General features: G+C 48.2%; 1 protein-coding gene across 6 annotated transcripts in view; it reads left to right on the top strand.

Moving 5' to 3' along the window:
* C25H16orf96 (chromosome 25 C16orf96 homolog) overlaps positions 1 to 22246 on the top strand; it is a 59339-nt gene that overhangs the window by 26213 nt on the left and 10880 nt on the right. For 4 of the 6 annotated variants that reach the window (XM_027528117.1, XM_027528116.1, XM_027528112.1 and 1 more), the window contains 8 exons: positions 6288 to 6392; positions 7511 to 7591; positions 7792 to 7878; positions 8000 to 9284; positions 13478 to 13563; positions 13872 to 13982; positions 18250 to 18324; positions 19573 to 19737. In XM_027528117.1, coding sequence (XP_027383918.1) covers positions 6369 to 6392; positions 7511 to 7591; positions 7792 to 7878; positions 8000 to 9284; positions 13478 to 13563; positions 13872 to 13982; positions 18250 to 18324; positions 19573 to 19737 — 1914 coding nt within the window. In that variant the 5' untranslated portion in view covers positions 6288 to 6368. The remainder of the gene's footprint in view (positions 1 to 6287; positions 6393 to 7510; positions 7592 to 7791; positions 7879 to 7999; positions 9285 to 13477; positions 13564 to 13871; positions 13983 to 18249; positions 18325 to 19572; positions 19738 to 22246) is intronic. The other 2 variants (XM_027528114.1, XM_027528115.1) reach the window with 2 other exon arrangements.

Genomic DNA, 22246 nt, shown 5'->3' with positions numbered 1-22246 from the left:
TGGCTTCCTCCTTCCAAGATTGTTACAACAATTAAGCAAGATAAAGCGTGGGAACTGCTCAGCACAGAGCTGGATGTCTGTTCTGGCCAAGGTGGCCTGATGAGATGAGGGCAAAGCGGCGCAGTGTGAACCGTAAATCCCCGTGCTCAGTGAGAGCCTCTGGGCACAGAGGACCGCGCTGTGCATGACTCTGTTCACAGGCAATCTGCCCAGAATAGGCCAGTCCGTAGTGACAGAAAGTGGCGGTTGCCAGGGGCTGGGGGTTGAGTCCTGGTGGGAACGGGCTTTCTTTTGGAGGTGATGAAAACGTTCTGGAACACTAAACAGTGGTGATGGTCGTACACACTCGTGAATGTGCCGAACGCCGCCAAATTGTGCACTTTAGTATTGCTTTGTGTGTTTTCCCATATGCACAAAAAGCAGGGGTTGGCAGAAGCAGTTAAAAGAAAGAAAAAAAAAAAACATCATCTAACCCATATGCTGTCTCCAGGAGACACACTTTGATTCAAAGACAAACAGGTTGGAAATAAAAGGATAGAAAGAGACATTGCACACAAGTAACCGCCAGAAGAGAGCCAGAGTGACTGTACTAACCACAGACAGATAGACCTTAAGACAAGAATTGTTACTAGACACACAGCAGGCTGCAGGGGTGGCTGAGGGCAGGTTACACAGGCCTCAGAGCTGCATGGTGTCTGAGGTGTCAGCCCCTCCAGAGCAACCTGCCTTAATGGATGAAGGCTTTTAGAAATCACGATTACCCGGAATGTCCCAGCCAGCTCACACAGTGGACTGGTGGACAGGTTCGGAACTGGTCACGCCGCCCTCAGAGGACTACTTGTACACCTAAGAATATCCCCACTACCGTTACAGAATGTCACCAAGTCCCAGCCTGGCTGAGGATGCTGGGGTTACCACGGTGACCCATTGTTAGGGTTGCCATGGTAGCTGGTTCTAGGGCGGTACAGGCTGCTTAGCTAAGAGTCTGCAACCTACCCCCACCATCCCCCCCACCTCCGCCTGCATCAGTCAGTCTGGCAGAGCAAATGCCACCCTTTATGGGGAAAGACAAGCCTGCCAGCCCCAGCATCCATCCCAGACAGGGTGAATGGCGCCCTGGAGACTAAGGCAGGCACCCAGGGGACGTCTGCAGAGATGGCTTGGAAGGACCTACAGGCATGGCAAGAGGGTTGGTGCTCCTGGTCAGCACACTGCCGGGTTTGGGGGCTCAGGGGCGGGACAGCAGGGCCTCACTAAGCAGGCTTAGATTGCAGTTTCTAGCCCTCGGCATGGTTGACATCTGGGGCCAGAGGCTTCTCTGTGGTGGAGAGTGTCCCGTGCACTGAGGACACTAAGCATCCTTGGCCTCCAGCCACTAGAGGACAGGGCACCCCTCAGTATGACAACCAGGAATGTCTCCAGACTTAGCCAAACGCCCACGGGGGCCAGACTGCCCCATTGAGAAGTGCTGAGTTAGAAAGCATGGGCTCCTGGCTCACTGTACATCGTCTCCATAACTTCCATGGGGGTGCCGACCCAGACTTTGGGCGCCAGGGAGTCTTCCAGAATCACAGGTTCCCAGGCAGCCCTGACCAGGAGCTCTAGAAAGTTGTTCAGAAGACCCTGCCTGTCTCCTTGAGGCCTCGGTTATCTCATCTGTGATGATAACCCCTGCTGGCCGGCCGCCACCAGCCTCACGGGGGAAAATGAAGGACCATTGTTTGTTATTTAATATTAAGATTGTTCGGGCTCACCCTATTTCCATAAATACACTCGTAGGTCCCACTGTGCATGCTAAGTTGCTTCAGTCATTTCCAACTCTTTGTGACACTAAGAACTTTAGCCCGCCAGGCTCCTCTGTCCCTGGGAGTCTCTAAGCAAGGATACTGGAGTGGGTTGCCATGCCCTCCTCTAGGGGATCTTCCCAGTGCAAGGATCGAACCCGTGTCTCCTGAGGTAATTCTTTACCTCTGAGCCTTTGAGACCAGCGCCTCTTGAGATGAGTCTTCCTCCTCTCTGGTGCAGCCGTTGCCCTCAGGGCAGCCAGGCCATTTTTCCTGGGTTTGCCCTGCACTTCCCCATGGGAGGGAGGTTGATACCTGCTCAGGTAACTCAGTCCTCCTGGTTACACCTGGAGAGACAAGGGGAGGGAGAGAAGTCCTGCATGGATGGGGGACCTGGTCCTTGTAGATTCCTCTGAAAAGCATTTTTTCACCTCCAGCAGATAAGGCCTTGGAAAGCTGGTCTCTTCATACCATTATCACTCCCAGCAAAATTAACAATAACTCATGAATACTATCCAATAGACAGTGTTGACAGTTTCCCCCAGGTAAAACAAAAATGCTGTTTTTTAAAGCTTTATTGAGATAAATTCCACATAACAGAGAGTTCATCCATTTAAAGTGTATAGCAATGTTATATACCAATTATACTCAATTTATTTAAGTTTTTTTTTTTAATGTGGACCATTTTTAAAGTGCTTACTGAAGTTGTTACCAAATTGCTTCAGTTTTATGTTTTGGTTTTTTTTGGCTGCAAGGCAGGTGGGATCTTAGCTCCCAGGACAGGGATCAAACCTGCACCCACTGCATTGGAAGGTGAGGTCTTAAGCACAGGACTGCCACGGAAGTCCCTGTACCTCAATTTAAAATGAAGTATACAATGCAGGGCTTCCCACGTGGTTCTTGTTGTAAAGAACTTGCCTGCCAATGCAGGAGACATAAGAGACATGGGTCCAGTCCCTGGATTGGGACGATCCCCTGGAGGAGGGCATGGCAACCCACTCCAATTATTCTTGTCTGGAGAACCCCGTGGACAGGGGAGCCCGGTAGGCTACAGTCCATGGGGTCACAAAGAGTCAGACATGACTGAAATGACTTAGCACACACACACGTAGAATGCAGTGATTTTAGTATACTCACACGTGTGCAACTTTCACAGTCAGTTTTAGGACATTATCAACAACCCGGAAAGAACCCCCTTAAACCATTAACTGTCATTCTCCATTCCTGTGCCTCCTTGAGCCCCATTCCTCACTTACCATAATATCTTTAGGTTTATCTGTAGCATGTATCAGTAATTTTTTTTTTTTGCTAAATAATTGTATTTATCAATTGTACGGGCTGCAGTCCATGGGATTGCAAAGAGTCAGACAGGACTGAGCGACTGTCACTAACGATGTTGAGCACCTTTTCGTGTGCTTATTGGTCATTTGTATATCATCTTTGGAGAAATGTCTGTTCAGATCTTTGCTCATTTTTAATTGGATTATTTGTCTTCTATGTTTATGGATTCAGGCTGATAGCATTTTGTTGAGGAGTTTTGCATCCATATTGTAGTTTTCCTGTGGTGTCTTTGATTTTTATCAGTGCAACACTGGCCTCATTATAGAATGAGTTAGGAATTCTTCTGTTTTTTGGAAAAGTTTGGGGTTGTTTTTTTTTCTTACCAGATCTATTATTTATGTATTCATTCTTAGCTGCACTACATCCTCATTGCTGTGTACAGACTTTCTCCAGTTGCAGTGAGTGGGGTCTACTCTTCGCTGTGGTGTGGGGGCTGCTCGTTGAGGAGGCTTCTCTTGTTGCTGAGCACGGGCTCCAGGCGAGTGGTCCTTGTACTTGTGGCGCGTGGGCTTTGTTGCTGTGTGGCATGTCGGGTCTTCCTGGACCAGGGATCAAACCTGTGTGCCCTCCATTGGCAGGTGGATTCTTAACCACCGGACCACCAGGGAAGTCCCTGGAGAAGTTTGTTAACACATTATTGATCCGGGGATTTTTGTAGAAACGAACACCGGTAGCGTTAATACGTCTCTAGTCAGTAATGTGTTAAGAGTTGGTGTTAATTCTCCTTTAAAGGTTTGATAAAAGTCACTGGTGCAGCCACCCGGCTTGGCCTTTTTTCATGTGCTGTTTTTGTTTTGATAATTCAATCATTTTACTTGTTTCAGGTCTATTCAGATTATCTATTTTTTTCTTGAGTCAGCTTTGGAAGTTTATGTCTTTCTAGGAATTTGTCCATCTTATCCAACTTATCTAATTTGTTGGCATACAACTGTTCATAGTATTCCTTCATAATTCTTTTTATTTCTGTAGGGTCAGTAGCGGTATTCCCTATTTCATTTCTCATTCTAGTAATTTGAATCTTCTCTTTTTCTCTTGGTCAATCTAGCAAAAGGTTTATTGTTGATCTTTTCAAAGAACCAGCTTTTAGTTTCATTGATTCCCCGTGTTATTCTTCATTTTCTCTTTCATTGGTTTCCACTCCAATCTTTATCATTTCATTTTTCCTATCCCTTTGAAGTTTATTTTGATCTACTTTCCCCAGTGTCTTAAGGTTGACGGCTAGACTGTTGATTTGAGATCCTTCTTCTTTGTTAATATAGTCACTTCCAGCTAAAATTTCTCTTTAAGCACTGTGTTAGCTACATCCCATAGGTTTTGGTGTGTTTGTGTTTTCATCTTATTTATTTTTTAAAAGCTTATTCATCTATTTGTTTGGCTGTGCTGCACACAGGATCTTCGGCTGTGGCGTGCAGACTCAGTTGCAGCATATGGGCTCTAGTGCCAAGACCAGGGACCAAACCCAGGCCTCCTGCCTTGGGGGCAGGGAGTCTCAGCAACTGGGTCTCTAGGGAAGTCCTAGCATTTTCATTTTAATTCATCTCAAAGTGTTTCTAATTTCCTTTGCAATTTCTTCTTTGACCCCTTGTTTAGTTAGGACAGGGCTGTTTAATTTCCATATATTTGTGAACTTTCAAATTCCAAATCAAATGCTACTGATTTCTAATTTAATTCCATTGTTATATATTTTTGTTATACAAAAATCATACATTTTGTATGACTTCAATCTTTTTAAATGTACTGAGTTTTGTTTTACAGCCTTAGTATAGGCGATCCTGTAGGATGTCCTGTGTGCATCGTGCCGCTGTTGAGTGGAGTGTCCTGCAGATGTCTGCTACATCCAGTTGGTCTATAGTGATGTTCAAATCTCCTGTTTCCTTGATGATCTTCTGTCTAGCTGTTTTATCCATTATTGAAAATGGGATATTGAAGTCTTAACTATTTCTCCTTTCCATTCTCTCAGATTTTGCCGCATATGTTTTTAGGGCTTCCCTACTAGGTGTATGTATGTTTATAATTATTATATCTTAGGACTTGGCTGATGTCCAGTGGCTGAGACTCTCTGCACTCCCAATGCAGAGGGCCCAGGTTCAATCTCTGGTCAGGGAACTAGATCCCACATGGCACAACTAAGGATCCGGCACACCATAACTAAAAGATCCCTAGTTGGAGAACTAAGATCCCACATGCTGCACAGCACAGCCTAAAATTAATAAATAGATAATAAAACGTGTCTCTTATAGATAATATGAGTTGGATCATATTTTCTTATGTATTCTGCCAATCTGTGCCTTTTAATGTTTACATTTACATTTAATGTAATTCAGTTTCAACCATTTACATTTAATGTAATTACCCGTGGACAGAGGAGCCTGGCAGGTTATAGTCCATGGGGTCACAAGAATCAGACATGACTTAGCAACTAAACCGCCACCACTGCCGCCACAGATAAGAAGGACTTCTGCCATTTCACCATTTTTTATTTGTGTTAATATGAATGCCTAACTATGCACTATACCCTCTATATACATTATCACATTTTTTCATACCCATTTAATGATCGAGGACTTCAAAATCTAGGAAAATGCAGTAACAGCCCGGGTCATCGGTGAAGCTGAGCTATAATGCACCCATTAGCACTTGCTTTGAAGTCTCCTCCCTCCTCCTCTGGCTTTTCCCCTTACCTCCCAGGGTGAATCTACACATGCAGCCATAAGGACCCTTTAAAAATGTAAATCCATTGAAAGGATAAATAAAATTGACAAACCATTGTTAGTAGAAGGAAAGAAATCTTAAACATTAGAGCAGAAATAAATGCAAAAGAAACAAAAGAGACCATAGCAAAAATGTAAATCCAGTAACTGCCTTGTTGACCCTCCAGTGGTTCTCACTAAAGGGCATGAGGTGTTTCATGATGAATGACTCCTGCTTACTGAACACATTCACACCCAGGGTTGCCCCCTTCCCACTTAGGCCCCCTGAGAGCTCAGAGCACGACTGACATCACTGTCATTTTATGACTTGTGAATATGTTCCAGCCTCGGCCTTGGAAGAGTCAAGAAGACTTCTAGAACCATGACCATCACCAGAGAGCTTCCACACTTTACCTGTCTTTTCCGCTAACTACACTCTACTTCACATTTTCCTTTCCTCTTCCCTCTTCAGTCCATAAGAACCCTGCAGGATCTGCTCACAGACATTTATGCACTCAAGGTCTCCGTTGAAACCCTCGGGAAGGAGGTGGCCATGCTGAAAGACGTGTTTGAGAAGGTAGATCCTCCCCAGCATCCCTCATAGTGGTCCTGCTGCTTGAACCTCTGGCGGCTGGGGTGACCAGATAGATCCAAGAAGCCTATTCTTAGTCAAAGAACACAGATATGGGGGCAAGAGAAGGGGACTGACATGGCCCAGCCACTTGGCCCATCCCACTGAACTCTGCAGTTTCCACCATGACCCTCATCCTACTGTGAAAAGACATTTGTGAGTAACAGAAACCTAATTCATTCTGCCTTAGGCAAAATAATTTATTGTCTCGTTTACTAAAAATGTCAGGAATGCTGTCAGGTACAGCCAGATCAAGGTGCTCATACCACATCAAGGTTTCTCCTTCAGTGGTACTTTCCTCCAGGTTGGCTTCATTCTCAAGTCCTAGAAGCTGCAGACTTAAAGTCCATCAACTTAGCAGAAAGAGAATACTTATTCTTTGTCTGGGAAACTTTGTTCACACTGAAAAGTAGAGTAAACCTTGCATAGGCATATGTTCTAGCTTCTGTAGCCATAAGGATATCAACCCAGACATTACCATGATGTGAAAGGATATGGAATCCCTGAAATGTAAGGTCACAGCCGGTGAGTCAGACCTGGGCTCGAAAGCCAGGCCTCCACACCCTCCAGCTAGTTTTGTGGCTGAGGTTTTACAACTTGCCCCCAGTAACATTATTTACCTTATCATCCCTAATGTACAGGTCAGTGTACACATTTGGTCATCATGGCAACTCTGAGAACTTCATTCTTGGGCTGGGTAGCTCCCCTCTGTAGCAGCAAGGGGACTGTCAGGAAACTGTATTATGAAATGCTAAATAGGATCCTTGGTCAAATCTGTTTGGCAACAATGCCTTCTCAGCCTGCTTCTTGGAGATTCCTAATGTACTTTGGTCCACTGAAGGCTCCACAATGTCCTACATACAGAAACCCCTTACATGATTTTTAAGCCTAGCATTTCCCATTTGCCCAAGGAACCCTTTCCCACTCCGTGAGAAACACTTGTTTTGGAAACTGTTCTTCCCTCTCGGTTTCTCAGTCTAAGGCCTTGCATTTGCACTGGGGAAGAACCTGGGCTGGGACCAGACCCTGCACCCTCTGGCTCACAGGCTTGGCTCATTTGACAGATCAGTCCACAAAGAATAGATGCCTTCTCAGAAGATTTGAGAGGGCAGAACCGGAAGATGAGTGCACTGCAGCGGGAAGTGGTGAGGGTCCAGCCCCATACTCCCACCCCAGATCCACGCCCTCCAGGCCCAGGGGTGCGTGGCGGCAGGGAGGGGGGAAGAGGAGAACAGTCTGGAAAGGCCCCTCTATTTGCAAGTGTGGAGGAGGAAGCCACTGAGAGCACCGTACCCTCTGGGTTCACAATCCTTGTTCCCCACCTCCTTCCCCATCCCACCTGCAGACTTCTCTCCAGAGCAAGGTGACTGCCATCCCCAAACCCGAGGACCTGGTGCTCTGGAGCAGTCTCCATGAGGCCATGTTCATCCCAGTAAGTGAAGGATGTGGCGGAGGGGGACCGGGGTCAGGGAGGGACGAGTGACAGGGTAGGGGGCAGGGTGACCATGAGCTGGTCCAGAGCAGCCCCACCAGCCCAGCCCCACATCCCACAGGGAGCTGCTCCACAACTGCTGGGAGACTCCGAACTGTGGCAGATCGCGGAGCTCGCCTCGGAGACCGCCGTTGCCCAGACAGCCGAGGACCGCGGAGGAGGCCGTCCCAGCCACTTCTCAGAGGCCATCCAGCACCCCAGGTTCCTGGAGACCGTCTGGCAGTACCAGGCGCCAGGGCAGCTGCTGGAGGAGGAGCCTGCCCAAGCAGCTTTGCTCCTTGGGGCCGAGGGGCCAGACCAGCCCCAGGTGCCAGAGCCTGCGCCTGGGCCTGGGCCTGTGTTGGGACCCAGGCCTGCACCTGGACCTGGGCCTTCACCTGGACCTGGGCCTGCGCCTGGACCTGGGCCTTTATCTGGACCTGGGCCTGTGTTCGGACCCAGGCCTGCTCCTGGGCCTGGGCCTGCGTTCGGACCCGGGCCTGCCCCTGAATTGGAACCTGCCCTGGGCCTTCAACCCACACCATCAGGATCCTGGACTGTACCACCACAAGGCTGGCCTCCTCCCAGAGGCTTTCCCGGGACCAGCCCTGGGCCTTTCTGGGGCTTCCAGCCTGGCCTACGCCCAATGGGCTTCCCGCCTGCCAGGTTGCGGGACTTCAGGGCCCCACCCCCAGCCATGGAGCTGGGCTCAGCTTGGCCTCGTTCGCAGCAGTCCATGTACTACCCGGGAGACATGTCCAAGCTCTCTGCTCTCTCAGAAAAGGAGGAAGAATCCTCCTCCGTGGAAAGGGAAGGCCCTCGGGACAGAGCCCCGAGGGCTGAGGTCCCGCCAGGAGGCCTCCCTAAGGGATTCCGGTCTGCCGTTCAGCAGATGAAACCCAGCGCTGCCCTCATGGCCGCGGCCGCTGCCTCCTACACCTCTGATGTGGCCACATCAGCAGCCCGGGCGGCCAAGGCCACTGCCAAGCTGATCAGGGACGCCCCTGCCACCAAATTGGCCACTGTAGCAACAGCCGCGGCCACAGCCGGGCCCTTAGGGGTCCTTGCAGAATTTCTGGGAGCGGGGCCCTCGCGCGGGGCCTTCTCCGGGGCCGAGGTGGAGGACTTGCTGGAGGTGGAGGATGAGGACTTGCTCTCTCCTGCATACTCTTCTGTCTTTGTCTCTCCCGACACGGCCCTGTCCCAGGCCATGCTAGCCGCTAAACATGCCACGACCCCCGAAGACAAGAAGAAGGCCGTCAGGTATTCCATGAGCCACATAGCCCAGATGCCTGTCAGACACGACACCCTGAAAGAAGAGTTTGCCCAGCTGTCATCTAACCTGCAGCAGCGTATGACTTATCTAGGTAGGCCCGGCCTGACTCCTGGAAGGGTAACGAGGGCTCAGGCCCTCCTTGTGGCCTTTGAGAGGCACCTCCTCTCCATTGAGCTACCCCAACAAAATGTTACCATTTGGCTAATACCACCATTAGCCAACATTCCTTTGGCTTAAGAATTAATCTCTTACTAGTCTATTCTCTTACAATGAATGTACAGTGAGGTCTTATCTTAAGGGAGAGGGGTAGTTACAGTCTAAAGTTGGTGCCTAAGGAGGAAAAGCACTAGCCAGAATTACTCTTGGAAATTCCCTTTCAATCGTCCATAAAACACTACTGCCTTACAGTGTTTTGATAAGTTCAGATCACCCAGAGTTTCTAGGCGCACTGAACAGACCCCGGATGATGTGGTCAGTTTGGGATTAGGAACAATAGCTGGGCAAACATATATTTCCTTAAAGGCCAGTCATGTTCTAGGGGGCAGTAGGACCAACAGGGGGCTTCCTAGGTGGTGCTGGTGGTAAAGACCCCGCTTGCCAGTACAGGAGGCGCAAGAGTCACAGGTTCCATCCCTGGGTCAGGAAGATCCTTTGGAATAGGAAATGGCAACCCACTCCAGTATCCTTACCTGGAGAATCCCCATGGACAGAAGAGCCTGGTGGGCTACAGTCCATGGGGCTGCAGAGTTGGACACGACTGAGCACACAGGACTGATAGATTTATGCTCCCAGTTCACGCACACCATGAGCATATGTTCACTGTGGGAAATGGAGGGTGGGGAGTGGCCTACCCTAGAAGTTCTGAACCTTAAGCTTGCCTCAGCATCCCAGGGGGTCTTGGTAAGTCACAGACTGCTGGGGTTAGCCCCACATCTGGCTTGTTGATCTGGGTAGGACCCTGGACTTTCTTTTTTAACCCATTCCAGGGGATGCTGCTTATAACGCTGGTGACCCAGGGAACCCACTTTGAACTCTACTGTCCTCGCCTGTTTGAATCCTTATCTTGCTTTTGTGCTCTCTGCCAAGTGTAATAGTTGAATTAGCCCAAGTTGAATCCATATGTGGCACCACCCTTGGTGGGCAGGTGCCGTCCCACGGATCCTGAAAAAGTAGAACTTCGAGCAGCCAAAAAGATCCACGTCAATTTCTGAATCCTGGGGCACAGCTCAGTTTATGACGGTCATGAATTTAAATATAAAACATAAAGTCGTAGTAGCCCAAACTCTACCTCTGACCAGCTGCCACTTTTGTTAAGAAAACTAAAGATAGCTTGTAAACGTGTCCTGGCTGCAGCTTCTCGTACCCTCCTAGCTGTGCCCTGGACATCACTTTTTGGCCTCTCCTCTGAAACGGGATATAGGGTACTTTTTGTTACCCCACTCCTTTCTTGTTAAACCTGTCTTTGCATCTTGTTGTGTGATAATACATTTCATGAACTCCCAGAAGTAAACATGCCATAGTTTTACTCAGGACCATTTCTGGAAGGGCAGTAAATTCCAGAGAGATTTCCCTAGGCCTGAGCTATCTAGTAGGATACCACAAAACTGTCAAATATCTGAAATGGGGCAAGTTCAAGTTCTCATGTGATCCAAATATAAAGTGCACACCAGGGACTTCCCTGTGGTCCAGTGGTTAAGACTTGGCCTTCCAATGCAGGGGGCATGGATTTGATCCCTGGTCAGGAAGCTAAGACCCCACATACCTCATGGCCAAAAAAAACAAAAACGTAATACAGAAGCAACATTGTATGAAAATCAATGAAGACTTTAAAAATGGTCCACATTAAAAAAAAAAATCTAATCTAAAAGTGCACATTGGATATTGAGGGCTTACTACAAAAACAAAAATGTGAAATATTGTTAAACATTTTGTTGATCACATGTTAAAATGATGCTTTTTTTTTTTTTTGGCCCTGCAGCTCCTGGGACCTTCATTCCCCATCCAGGGATTGAACCCATGCCCTCAGCAATGAATGCATGGAATCCTAACCACTGGACTGCCAGGGAATTCCCAAAATGATACTATTTTGGATTCAGTTTAGTTCAGTTCAGTTGCTCAGTCATGTCTGACTCTTTGCAACCCGATGGACTGCAGCACGCTAAGCTTCCCTGTCCATCATAAACTCCTGGAGCTTACTCAAACTCATGTCCATTGAGTCGGTGATGCCATCCAACCATCTCATCCTCTGTCGTCCCCTTCTCCTCCTGCCTTCAATCTTTCCCAGCATCAGGGTCTTTTCAAATGAGTCAGTTCTTCGCATCAGGTGGCCAAAGTATTGGAGCTTCAGTTTCAGCATCAATCCTTCCAATGAATATTCAGGACTGATTTCCTTTAGGATGGACTGGTTGGATCTCCTTGCAGTCCAAGGGACTCTCAAGAGTCTTCTCCACTACCATAGTTCAAAAGCATCAATTCTTCGGTGCTCAGCTTTCTTTATAGTCCAACTCTCACATCCATACATGACCACTGGAAAAACCAAAGCTTTGACTAGACGGACCTTTGTTGGCAAAGTAATGTCTCTGCTTTTTAATATGCTGTCTAGGTTGGTCATAACTTTCCTTCCAAGGAGCAAGCGTCTTTTAATTTCATGGCTGCAATCACCATCTGCAGTGATTTCGGAGCCCAGAAAAATAAAGTTTGTCACTATTTCCACTGTTGCCCCATCTATTTCCCATGAAGTGATGGGACCAGATGCCATGATTTTCGTTTTCTGAATGTTGAGTTTCAAGCCAACTTTTTCCCTCTCCTCTTTCACTTTCATCAAGAGGCTCTTTAGTTCCTCTTCACCCTCTGCCATAAGTGTGGTGTCGTCTGCATATCTGAGGTTATTGATATTTCTCCCAGCAATCTTGATTCCAGCTTGTGCTTCATTCAGCCCAGCATTTCTCATGATGTACTCTGCATATAAGGTAAATAAGCAGGGTGACAATATACAGCCTTGACATACTTCTTTCCCAATTTGGAACCAGTTTGTTGTTCCATGTCCAGTTCTAACTGTTGCTCCTTGACCTCCATACAGATTTCTCAGGAGGCAGGTCAGGTGGTCTGGTATTCCCATCTTTTTAAGAATTTTCCAGTTTGTTGTGATCCACACAGTCAAAGGCTTTGGCATAGTCAATAAAGCAGAAGTAGATGTTTTCCTGGAACTCTCTTGCTTTTTCGATGATCCAGTGGATGTTGGCAATTTGACCTCTGGTTCCTCTGCCTTTTCTAAAACCAGCTTGAACATCTGGAAGTTCACAGTTCACATACTGTTGAAGCCTGGCTTGGAGAATTTTGAGCATTACTTTTCCAGTGTGTGAGACGAGTGCAATTGTGCAGTAGTTTGAGCATTCTTTGGCATTGCCTTTCTTTGGGATTGGAATGAAAACTGACCTTTTCCAGTCCTGTGGCCACTGCTGAGTTTTCCAAATGTGCTGGCATATTGAGTGCAGCACTTTCACAGCATCATCTTTTAGGACTTGAAATAGCTCAACTGGAATTCCATCACTTCCACTAGCTTTGTTCGTAGTGATGCTTCCTAAGGCCCACTTGACTTCACGTTCCAGGATGTCTGGCTCTAGGTGAGTGATCACACCATCGTGATTATCTTGGTTGTGAAGGTCTTTTTTGTACAGTTCTTCTGTGTATTCTTGCCAGCTCTTCTTAATATCTTCTGCTTCTGTTAGGTCCATACCATTTCTGTCCTTTATTGTGTCCATCTTTGCGTGAAATGTTCCCTTGGTATCTCTAATTTTCTTGAAGAGATCTCGAGTCTTTCCCATTCTATTGTTTTCCTCTATTTCTTTGCATTGATCATTGAGAAAGGCTTTCCTATCTCTTCTTGCTATTCTTTGGAACTCTGCATTCAAATGGGTATATCCTTTTCTCCTTTGCCTTACACTTCTCTTCTTTTCTCAGCTATTTGTAAGGTCTCCTCAGATAACCGTTTTGCCTTTTTGCATTTGTTTTTCTTGGAGATGGTCTTGATCACTGCCTCCTGTACAATTTTGGATTAGAGTGGGTTAAAAAGATTTTTTAAATTAATTTCACCTGCTAATTTTTAGATTTTTCTTTTAAAAGATGTCACTAGAAAATTTTAGATGACCTCAAAGGCCCCCAAGCTCACAGCTTCCTTCTATTGGAAGACATCATCTTAGATACTTCATAACAGAAGCAGATAGAGCTCTAGAAGCATTTTTCCCCATCCCTGTCCCTGACAGCCACCCACTCCTTTGCTTTCAGCTAACATGGGAGCCTCTTCCAAGCTTGGGTCAACATTGGACATCTTGCAGGAAAAGATTGGCAACCTCCAGAAATCCAGGATGAAGGTCAGTGTCCTGGCCAGAAAAGGCATTGAGAAGATGATGGTTTGAGGTGACCGCAGAGTCCATGGCCAGAGCCAGGGCAGGTCCTGCCCTTCCAGACGAAGAAGCACCATCTGTCCCGGAGCGGAAAGAAAGCCGATCTGCTCCATCTGGGGCGGGGCTCCCAAGGTTGGGCGGCTGTACGGTTCCCCTGACAGGGTTTAGGAGGCTGTGGGCTGGAAGCTACCCCAGGCTAGTACCCTCTTCAAGTCCCTTCCCTGCTGTGGCAACCTCAAGAGAAGAGGCCTCAGATGTCTGTGTCTCCTGTGTAGGAGGAGGAACTTGAGAGAGTTTGGGGCCACCAGATCGAGATGATAAAGGACCACCACATCGTGCTGGACAGGGCAGTGAACAGGCTCCAGATTCGCCTGGATGAGTTAAAGGTCCGGAGGTCTGGGAGGCCCAGAGTGGGGAGGATTCCTCATCGGGACGTTGAGACTCTTCCCAGAGGTTTCACAGATAGCCCAAAGGCAGGGGAACCAGGGACACTCTCCTGGCATTTCACTGTGTGTGAAGTAGACAGCCACAAAAAGCAAACCAACCCCACCCCCCCACCCCCACACATACACCAGAGCACCTGAACACGGTCTTTCTCGTTCACCACTGGGGTCACCCACCTGGCGCCAAGTGAACGAATCAATGAATGAATAGGAGGATTTCTGGCACCAGCTGTGCATGTCTCTAACCTTTCCCCTAAACTGGCTTATTGTCTGAGCGCTCACGCCACAGGGACTGGATGGAACAGCGGCGTCTGACATGAGAAATGTGAGGACCCTGAAAAGCACCTCCCAGGGGTCACTCAGCCAGACACCTCCTCCCGTGGGCTGGCTGGGCTGCCCTGACCACCCCAGCCTGATGGTCCTCGGGACCATTCCGGTCTGAGCCTTGTCCTGGAGGCATCCCAGATCTTCAGAGAAAAGATCACCGTCCTTCGCAGTGGGGAGGAGGTGACCTTTTCTCCCGGGGGTGTAATGAGACAAAATCCCAAACAGAGCCACCTGAGGTGGTTCCTGTGGGGGCTTTCCATTCCAAGTCAGGGGCTGTTGGTGGGACGCCCTAGGATGTGGGGAGCCAGAGGGGAGGGCAGAGCTCCCCTCCCAAGGTCATCACACGGAGTGACCAAGCCAGCCTGCACAGGGCAAGTTGGACGGGAGGAAAGCTTATCGAAGGAGAGCTGATGCCCAGCCTGAGCGGAGAGGAAGGGAGCGCCAGGGCCGTGTGTGGGCACAGGATACACAGTCTTGGGCTGAGACACTTGTGAGTACTAGGATCAGGAAGTGCGCCGTCTCTTGCCAACCCTGGGCTCTTGTTTAGCCACTGCTTTTCAGAAAGGCTGGGATGCTGTGTCCTAGGGACCTACTGGAACCCTTCCTGGTTGGAGACCAGGACCAGTTCATCCGGCATGTCTGATGTGGCATCCCACTCCGCTCAGGGTAGGAGAAGGGGGCTCAGAATCTGCCTCCAGAAAGCCGTCACTGGTCCCTCGTTGAGAGAAGCTCAAGAGGAGTTTGGCCCAACAGGCTGAATGGACTAAGTCAGCCTTTGTCCAGACTTCCTTCCTGCCCCTCGTGCCCACAAGAGCTAATTGCTTCTAAAAGTGGACCCCAGAAGGATCTGGAGCGGGGCTTTGTATATAGCACACTTCATCAAATAGTTCTTAAATGAACACAGGCTGCGAATCATCAGCAGCCCCATGGAGCCCTTCCAGCAGAGAGAGGAGGGAGGCAGACACCCTCCCGGGTTCTGTTGCAGCAGCGGGGCTAGTGAAGAAACGCCGCCAACACTGCCTTCTACCTGGAAAGCTGGGAGAAAACGTTCTGGACGTAACAAGTGGCACGAGAAACCCCATCACCCCTGCGTCATTCGGCCCACGTGACTGAGCCTTCACTCCGCACCAGGCGACCTTCCAGGGTCCCGCGATACAGCGGTCAAGAAGACGGACAACGCCCGGGCCCTTCTGTGTTTCTCGCGGGGGAGTGATAGCATATGTTTGTCTTTAATCGAAGCATGATTTACACACAGTAAAATGCCCAGGCTTGAAGCATAGCCGCTTGACTCATTTTTGCCTCTTTGTGCAGCCATGTCAGCACCATCCAGATGGAAGCATTTCCATCACCTCAGACTGCTGCTTTGGGAGCGTTTCTCACAAAGGATGCAGCAGGAAAGTGAATGAGAACAGAACTCTTTCCGACTCAGTATGGAAATGTGAACACACTATCTGCCCTTTGCAAACGGGCAGGCATCTTTTATAAGCTACAGGCTGCATTCCAGGACCTCTTTTTTTTTTTTTGATGTGGACCATTTTTTAAGTCTTTATTGAATTTGTTACAGTATTGCTTGTTTTATGTTTTGGTTTTTTGGCCGAGAAGCGTATGGGACCATTAGCTCCCCAACCAGGGATCAAACCACACTCCCCTGCTTTGGAAGGTGAAGTCTTAACCACGGGATCAACAGGGAAATCCCCAAAACCATTCTTTTTATTTTCTTTTTTTAAAGTTCCTATCGGAGTACAGTTGATTTATAATATTGTGTTAGTTTCTGCCGTACAGCCAAGTGAATCAGTTATATACATCCAAAGCTGTTCTTGGAACAATCAGTGATATCCAAGGCTCTGGCTGGGTGCAGGAGAGGACTGATACGAGAGGTGACATGTATCGAATGCTAACTCTTCTAGGAAGATGCCATTTCTAGTCCCCTCGGCTTCCTCGGAGCAGGAGTGATATTAATGCCATTTGAGCAAGGAGGAAACAGATTCAGGCAGAGTAACCAGCCAGTTGGGAGGCGGCCTTCCGTTGTGGTTAGATAGGCCTGGGTTTCAATCCCGATTCTGCCACTTACTGGGCTTTCTGTGGCTGCTGTAACATATAACCACAAACCATGTGACTTAAAACTAGAGACATGTACTCTTCCCAATTCTTGGAGGCTGAAAGCCCTGAACCAAGGTCCTGGCGGGCCCTCGCGCTGTCTGAAGGCTTCAGGGGGGATCCTTCTTGGCCTCTCCTAGCTTCTAGCAGCTCCAGGTGTTCCTTGGTTTGTAGACGCATCGCTCGAGTCTCTGCCTCCATTGTCACGTGACCTTCTTCTTTGTGTCTTCACGTGGCCTCCTCATCCATGTGTGAGCACATCTTAACTGATTTCACCTGCGAAGAGCCATTTCCAAATAAGGCCACGTTCATAGGTTCTGGGAAGGTGTAAATTCTGGGAAGGACCTTAGTCTACCCCGTGCATGGGTAACCCTGGCAGTGGAAGTTAGAGGGTCCCATCTTCTCTATATTTCTAGATTTTAATTAGGATCAGCCAAATGGGGCTCTAAGTGTTCTTGTCGGGCCTGATGACTCCAAAAGGTCAGCTCCCCACTAACGTGGGGTTGGAGGAAAAAGCCTGACTCCAGGCAGGGCAGGAGCTCCCGTCCCCACCTCCACCACCTGTACTAGACTTTGAGACCCACCTGGGCGCAAGGCGATGTGAAGAAGCTTTGTGTTAATTAAAATTAGGTTTGTCTTCAAATAACATAAACCCCCCAAATAGCTGACTTAAGTCATAAGTGTATTTCTCTTTTGTTTTTTGTTGTTGTTAGTCGCTCAGTCATGTCTGACTGTTTGCGACCCCAATGGACTGTAGCCCACCAAGTTCCTCTGTTCATGGCATTCCCCAGGCAAGAATATTGGAGTGGATTGCCATTTCCTTCTCTAGGGGATCTTCCTGACCCAGGGATGGAGCCTGCATGTCCTGCCTTCACAGGCGGGTTCTTTACCACTGAACTACCAGGGAAACCCCGTATTTCTCTTTTATGTTCAAGAAACTCAGAGCTGGTATAGAGCTCCTTGGTGTGTGACTTCTGTTCACAAGGTCACCTCATGGTCCAAGACAGCTGCTGGTGCTCCAATGATTTAACTCTGTGTCTAAGCCAGCAGTGAAGAGAACAGCTACCCACTTCCATTTATACTTCAGTGGTCACATCAAGCTATAAAGGAGGCTGTGAAATACAGTCATGATTCTGGGTGGCCAGATGCCAGCTGAAAGATGGGGGTTCTGTTTCTGAGAGTGAAAGGGAGACCAGATATGAAGGGAGAAGTAGAAGCCTATTTCCAGTTTTGGAGGGAGAGTGACCTCCCCCACTGCTGGGGACATGGCCCAGTAGATCGAGGCTCTTCCCAACAGGGAAGCTGGCTGCTCCTGTCGTGTGGAGGGTCCAGTCAGTGGAGATAGGGCAGAATTGATGCAGGGAATTGGTTCTTTGTGGAGTCATGGGGGTGGGAAGTGAGGGTTTTCGCCTGACACGGGGCACAGTGCGTGTCGCATATAAGTGCTTGCTTGATGTAGAGACTCCATTACAGATCAGAAGAGATGCGCTTGCCTCAAACATCTAGGGGCCCAAAGCATCAGCTCTGGTTTGTGCGTTCCTTCCTCCAGTCTTCCTTCCTTTCCTGTGTCGCAGAGTTCTATGATGCCACCCCCAAGGGGACAGGTTGTCCCGAGCCCCCGTTCCTTCCCTTTTGATCTGGAAACCTGGAGCTCAAGCCTTTCCCTGTGCCAGCCCGCCTGCTGTCCACCCCGCCCCACTGCTCCCTTCCTAGGGCGGAGGCTGAAGGCAGAGGCTGTCCTCAGGACCCCTGAGGACGACTGACATCCCTCCGCCTCTGTTCTTAGGTTGTCTATGCTCAACTAAGAAACCTAGAAATGTACAAGGCAGACCGAAATGAGATGGAGCAGGAGTTGAAAGAGGTGAGTGAGCAGAGACTCCTCTCCCCTACTCCATCCCTGACCCCGAGCCCGGCTCTCCCACTGAGGGAAATGGAATCATCCAGCCAGCACGAAGCCAGGCACACAGACTTCCCAAGCTTCCATCCACCTTTATCATATAGAAAATCCGGGGGAAGTTCTCAAAAGTTGTCCCACCAGTTCTAATTGTCAGCGACTCAGGATTAGTGACAATTTTTTAAACTGAAGTTTAGTTGTTTTACAATGTTAATTACTGCTGTACAGCAAAGCGATGCACACAGTGAAAGTGTTAGACACGCAGTCGTGTCTGTCTCTCTGTGACTCCGTGGACTGTAGCCCACCAGGCTCCTCTGTCCATGGGATTCTCCAGGCAAGAATATTGGAGTGGGTTCCCATTCCCTTCTGCAAGGGATCCTCCCAACCCAGGGACTGAACCCAGGCCTCCTGCATTGCAGGCAAGTTCTTTACCATCTAAGTCACCAGGGAAGCCCAATGTACATGGTATATATACATGTATATGCATTCTTTTCCACTATGGTTTATCCCAGGATATTGAATATAGTTCTCTGTGCTATACGGTAGAGCCTTGTTGTTTATCCATCCTATGTATAAAAGCTTACATCTGCTAACTCCAACCTCCAACTCCGTCTTTCTCCCGACCCCTCCCCCAGCAACCACCAGTCTTTCCCTGTGTCTGTGATGCTGTTTCTGTTTCACAGACAGCTTCATTCATGTCATGCTTCAGATTCCACATGTAAATGATGTCATGTGGTGCCTGTCCTTCTCTTTCTGGCTTAATTCACTTAGTATGCTCATCTCTAGCTGCATCCGTGTTGCTGCAAATGGCATTATTTTGTTCTTCTTTATGGCCAAGTCATATTCCATGCCACACACACCACATCTTTATCCATTCATCTGTCGATTTTGGTCGTTCATTTTAGTTGTTTCTATGTCTTGGCTATTGTGAATAGTGCTGCTATGAACACAGGCCTGCATGTATCTTTCTGAATTATAGTTTGTGTCAATTTGTTAAGTGAACTTAAAAACCATACCTCAACTTCCCCATCACAGGAAAACCCTGGCTTTGATCTAATAGCTGTGTTTGAGCCGGACCCCAAGGTTGAATTTAAGCCAAGGCTGGGTATCCAGGGTCCCTATCTAGAACAACTGACCAAAGTGATCTGACCTCCCCAAGATCCCCTCTTCTCCCACCCCCACAGCCCTGCCTCCCTGAGTCCCATCTCTCCCCAGAAGGCCGACAAGAGCTCCCTGGCAGGCAAGGCAAGCCGGGCTGACCTGGACACGGTGGCCATGCAGCTGAATGAAATGATTCAGGGCATGCTCTTCAGGGTGGTTGCCAATGAGGATGACTGGAAGAAGGCTCTGGAGCAGTTGGACAAAGACGTACGTACCAAGGTGAGGAGCTCTGTATTAATCACCACCTCCTGCATAACAAACTACCCTGAAATTTAGTGCCTTAAGACAGCAACGTTCAAAGTTTATGAGGGTCAGGAATTTGGGGGCAGCTTACTGGGTGGCTCAGGGCCTCCCACAAGGCTGCAGTCAGGGTGTCGTCCAGGGCCCGCGTCGTCCAGAGGCTTGACTGGGGCTGGAAGAGCCACTTCCAAGATAGCACCCTCACATAGCTGTGAGCAAGACTTGGCACTTCCTCATCACGCGGTGGCCCCCTTAGGGCTGCTTGAGCAGCCTCACAACAGGGCAACGAGTGTTCCCCCCGCCAGGAGCGTATGATCCAAGAGAGCAAGACAGAAGCTGCAATGTCTTCTCTGACTTAGCCACAGAAGTCACACTCCATCACTTCTGTGATATCCTGTTGGTTACGCAGGTCAGACCTGTTCAGTGTGATAGTCGGGGAGCGTGTGGGACACTGACCACCATAGTACTCCTCTCTGGACAAGCAAAGGGACGTGGCGGGCAGAGGGAGCGTCCTGCTGGTCATTTATTTATGCATTCATCATTTAAGGACCACCTGTGTTGAGCCAGACCCTGGGGAAACGTTGATAAGGAGTCATAGCCTTCATTTGTACTGTCCACTAGAGAGACAAGATAAGTCAGGCTAACCCCTTCCATGCTGTGTGGTTCCTGCAGCTGGTGTGACTGGTGTGGATAAAAGCACTGGGGTTTAGAATCAGGCACTTGGGGTCTGAGTCCCAGCCCTGCCGTGATCAGCATTGTGTCCTGAGTTACAGAACCTGTTCAAGTCTTGGTTTTCTCATCTGTAAAGTGAGGATTTATTCACTCATCATCCACCTATTGGGTACCTCTGGTTAAGAAGGATACGACGATAAGCAAAACAGATACAGGACACACTTGTCGTAAAAATCATACAAATCAGTGCAGAATTACAGCTGAAGTAACTCAGTTATCTGCAGAACCACTGACCTGTTTTTCTCCCATAATTGCATGGCAGGGTGAAAAAAAGTGGGACAGAAACTGCTCTAGATTGAAAGAGTCTCAGGAGTCAAAACAACCAAATGCAATACATGAGGAGACTTCCCATGTTTCAGTTGCTCCAACTCTGAAAATTGGCTGGAAATTAGATCAAATTCAGGCATGAGTGCTCATTATGTTAGGTGGGATAATGGTACTGCAGTCATATAAGAAAATCACTAAAATATTTGGGTGGAATGTTGTGATTTCTATAACTTAAAGGAAAAACCAACACTGCATCAATTCCTTGGAGGTCAGGGTTAGGACTCTGCACTTCCACTGTAGGGGTTCGATCCCTGGTCTGGGGACTAAGATCCGGCAAGCTGCACAGCACAGCTGAATAGAGAGGGGGAAAAAAAAAGGCAGATGGAGCAATATGTTAATAATGACTAAATCTACATAGTGGGTATTTCAGGGTTCATGATTCTAGTCTTTTTCCTCTCTATGTGTCTAAATTTTTTTCCTGATTGAAAGCTTTTCTGTTGTTTGTTGGTTTAAGTGGCCCTGCCCTCACTGCTCTCCTTTTCTTTGTGTATTTTTCATTGTGGGAACATTCACGTGACATAAAATCAACCACTGACAATTTTCAGGTGATGAATCCCGTGGCATTTGTTACTCACAGTGTTGTGTTAGCACCACCTCTCTCTGGTTCTGGCACATTTCCATCCCCCCAGAAGGAGACCCCAGACCCGTGAGGCAGTGACCCCTCACTCCCCCTTCCCCCAGCCCCTGGCAGCCACTAATCTACTGTCTGGATTGGCCAATTTGGGACATTTCATATAAATGAGTCACACAGCATGTGACTTTTAGTGTCTGGTTTCTTGCACTCAGCATCATGCTTTCAAGGTTCACCATGTTGCAACATGGGTTTCCCTGATGGCTTAGATGGTAAAGAATCTGCCTGCTATGCCAGAGACCCGGGTTTGATCCCAGGATCGGGAAGATGCCCTGGAGAAGGGAATGGCAACCCACTCCAGTATACTTGCCTGGAGAATCCCATAAACAGAGGCGCCTTGCAGGCTACAGTCCATGGGTTTGCAAAGAGTTAAGACATGACTGAGTAACTAACATACACATGTTGTCACATAAATCAGAAGTTCATTTTTTCCCATGACTGAATAACATGGGCAGACAGACAGACCGCATTTTGTTTGTTCATCTGCTGACGGACACGGGTTATTTCCACCTTTGGACTCTTGTGAATAATGCTGCTATGAACATTCGTGAGCAAGTTTTTGTTTGAAGACCTGTTTCCCGTGACTTTGGGTAGATACCCAGGAGTGGTCATTTATTTATCCATTCATCATTTAATGATCACCTGTGTTCGTTTAGTGACCACCAGGAGTGGAATTGCTAGGTCGTATGGTAATTCCATGTTTAACTTTTTGTAGGGGTAATATATTGTGATGTCTGTGATTATTCTTACATGATTCAGAAAACAAACACTTACATACATATGGACAGATAAAGAAGA

This window comes from Bos indicus x Bos taurus, chromosome 25 (genome assembly GCF_003369695.1).
Source record: "Bos indicus x Bos taurus breed Angus x Brahman F1 hybrid chromosome 25, Bos_hybrid_MaternalHap_v2.0, whole genome shotgun sequence".
NCBI classification, from domain to species: Eukaryota; Metazoa; Chordata; class Mammalia; order Artiodactyla; family Bovidae; genus Bos; species Bos indicus x Bos taurus.
Note: the sequence above shows the minus strand (reverse complement) of the source record. Positions and strands in the feature narration are given on the sequence as shown.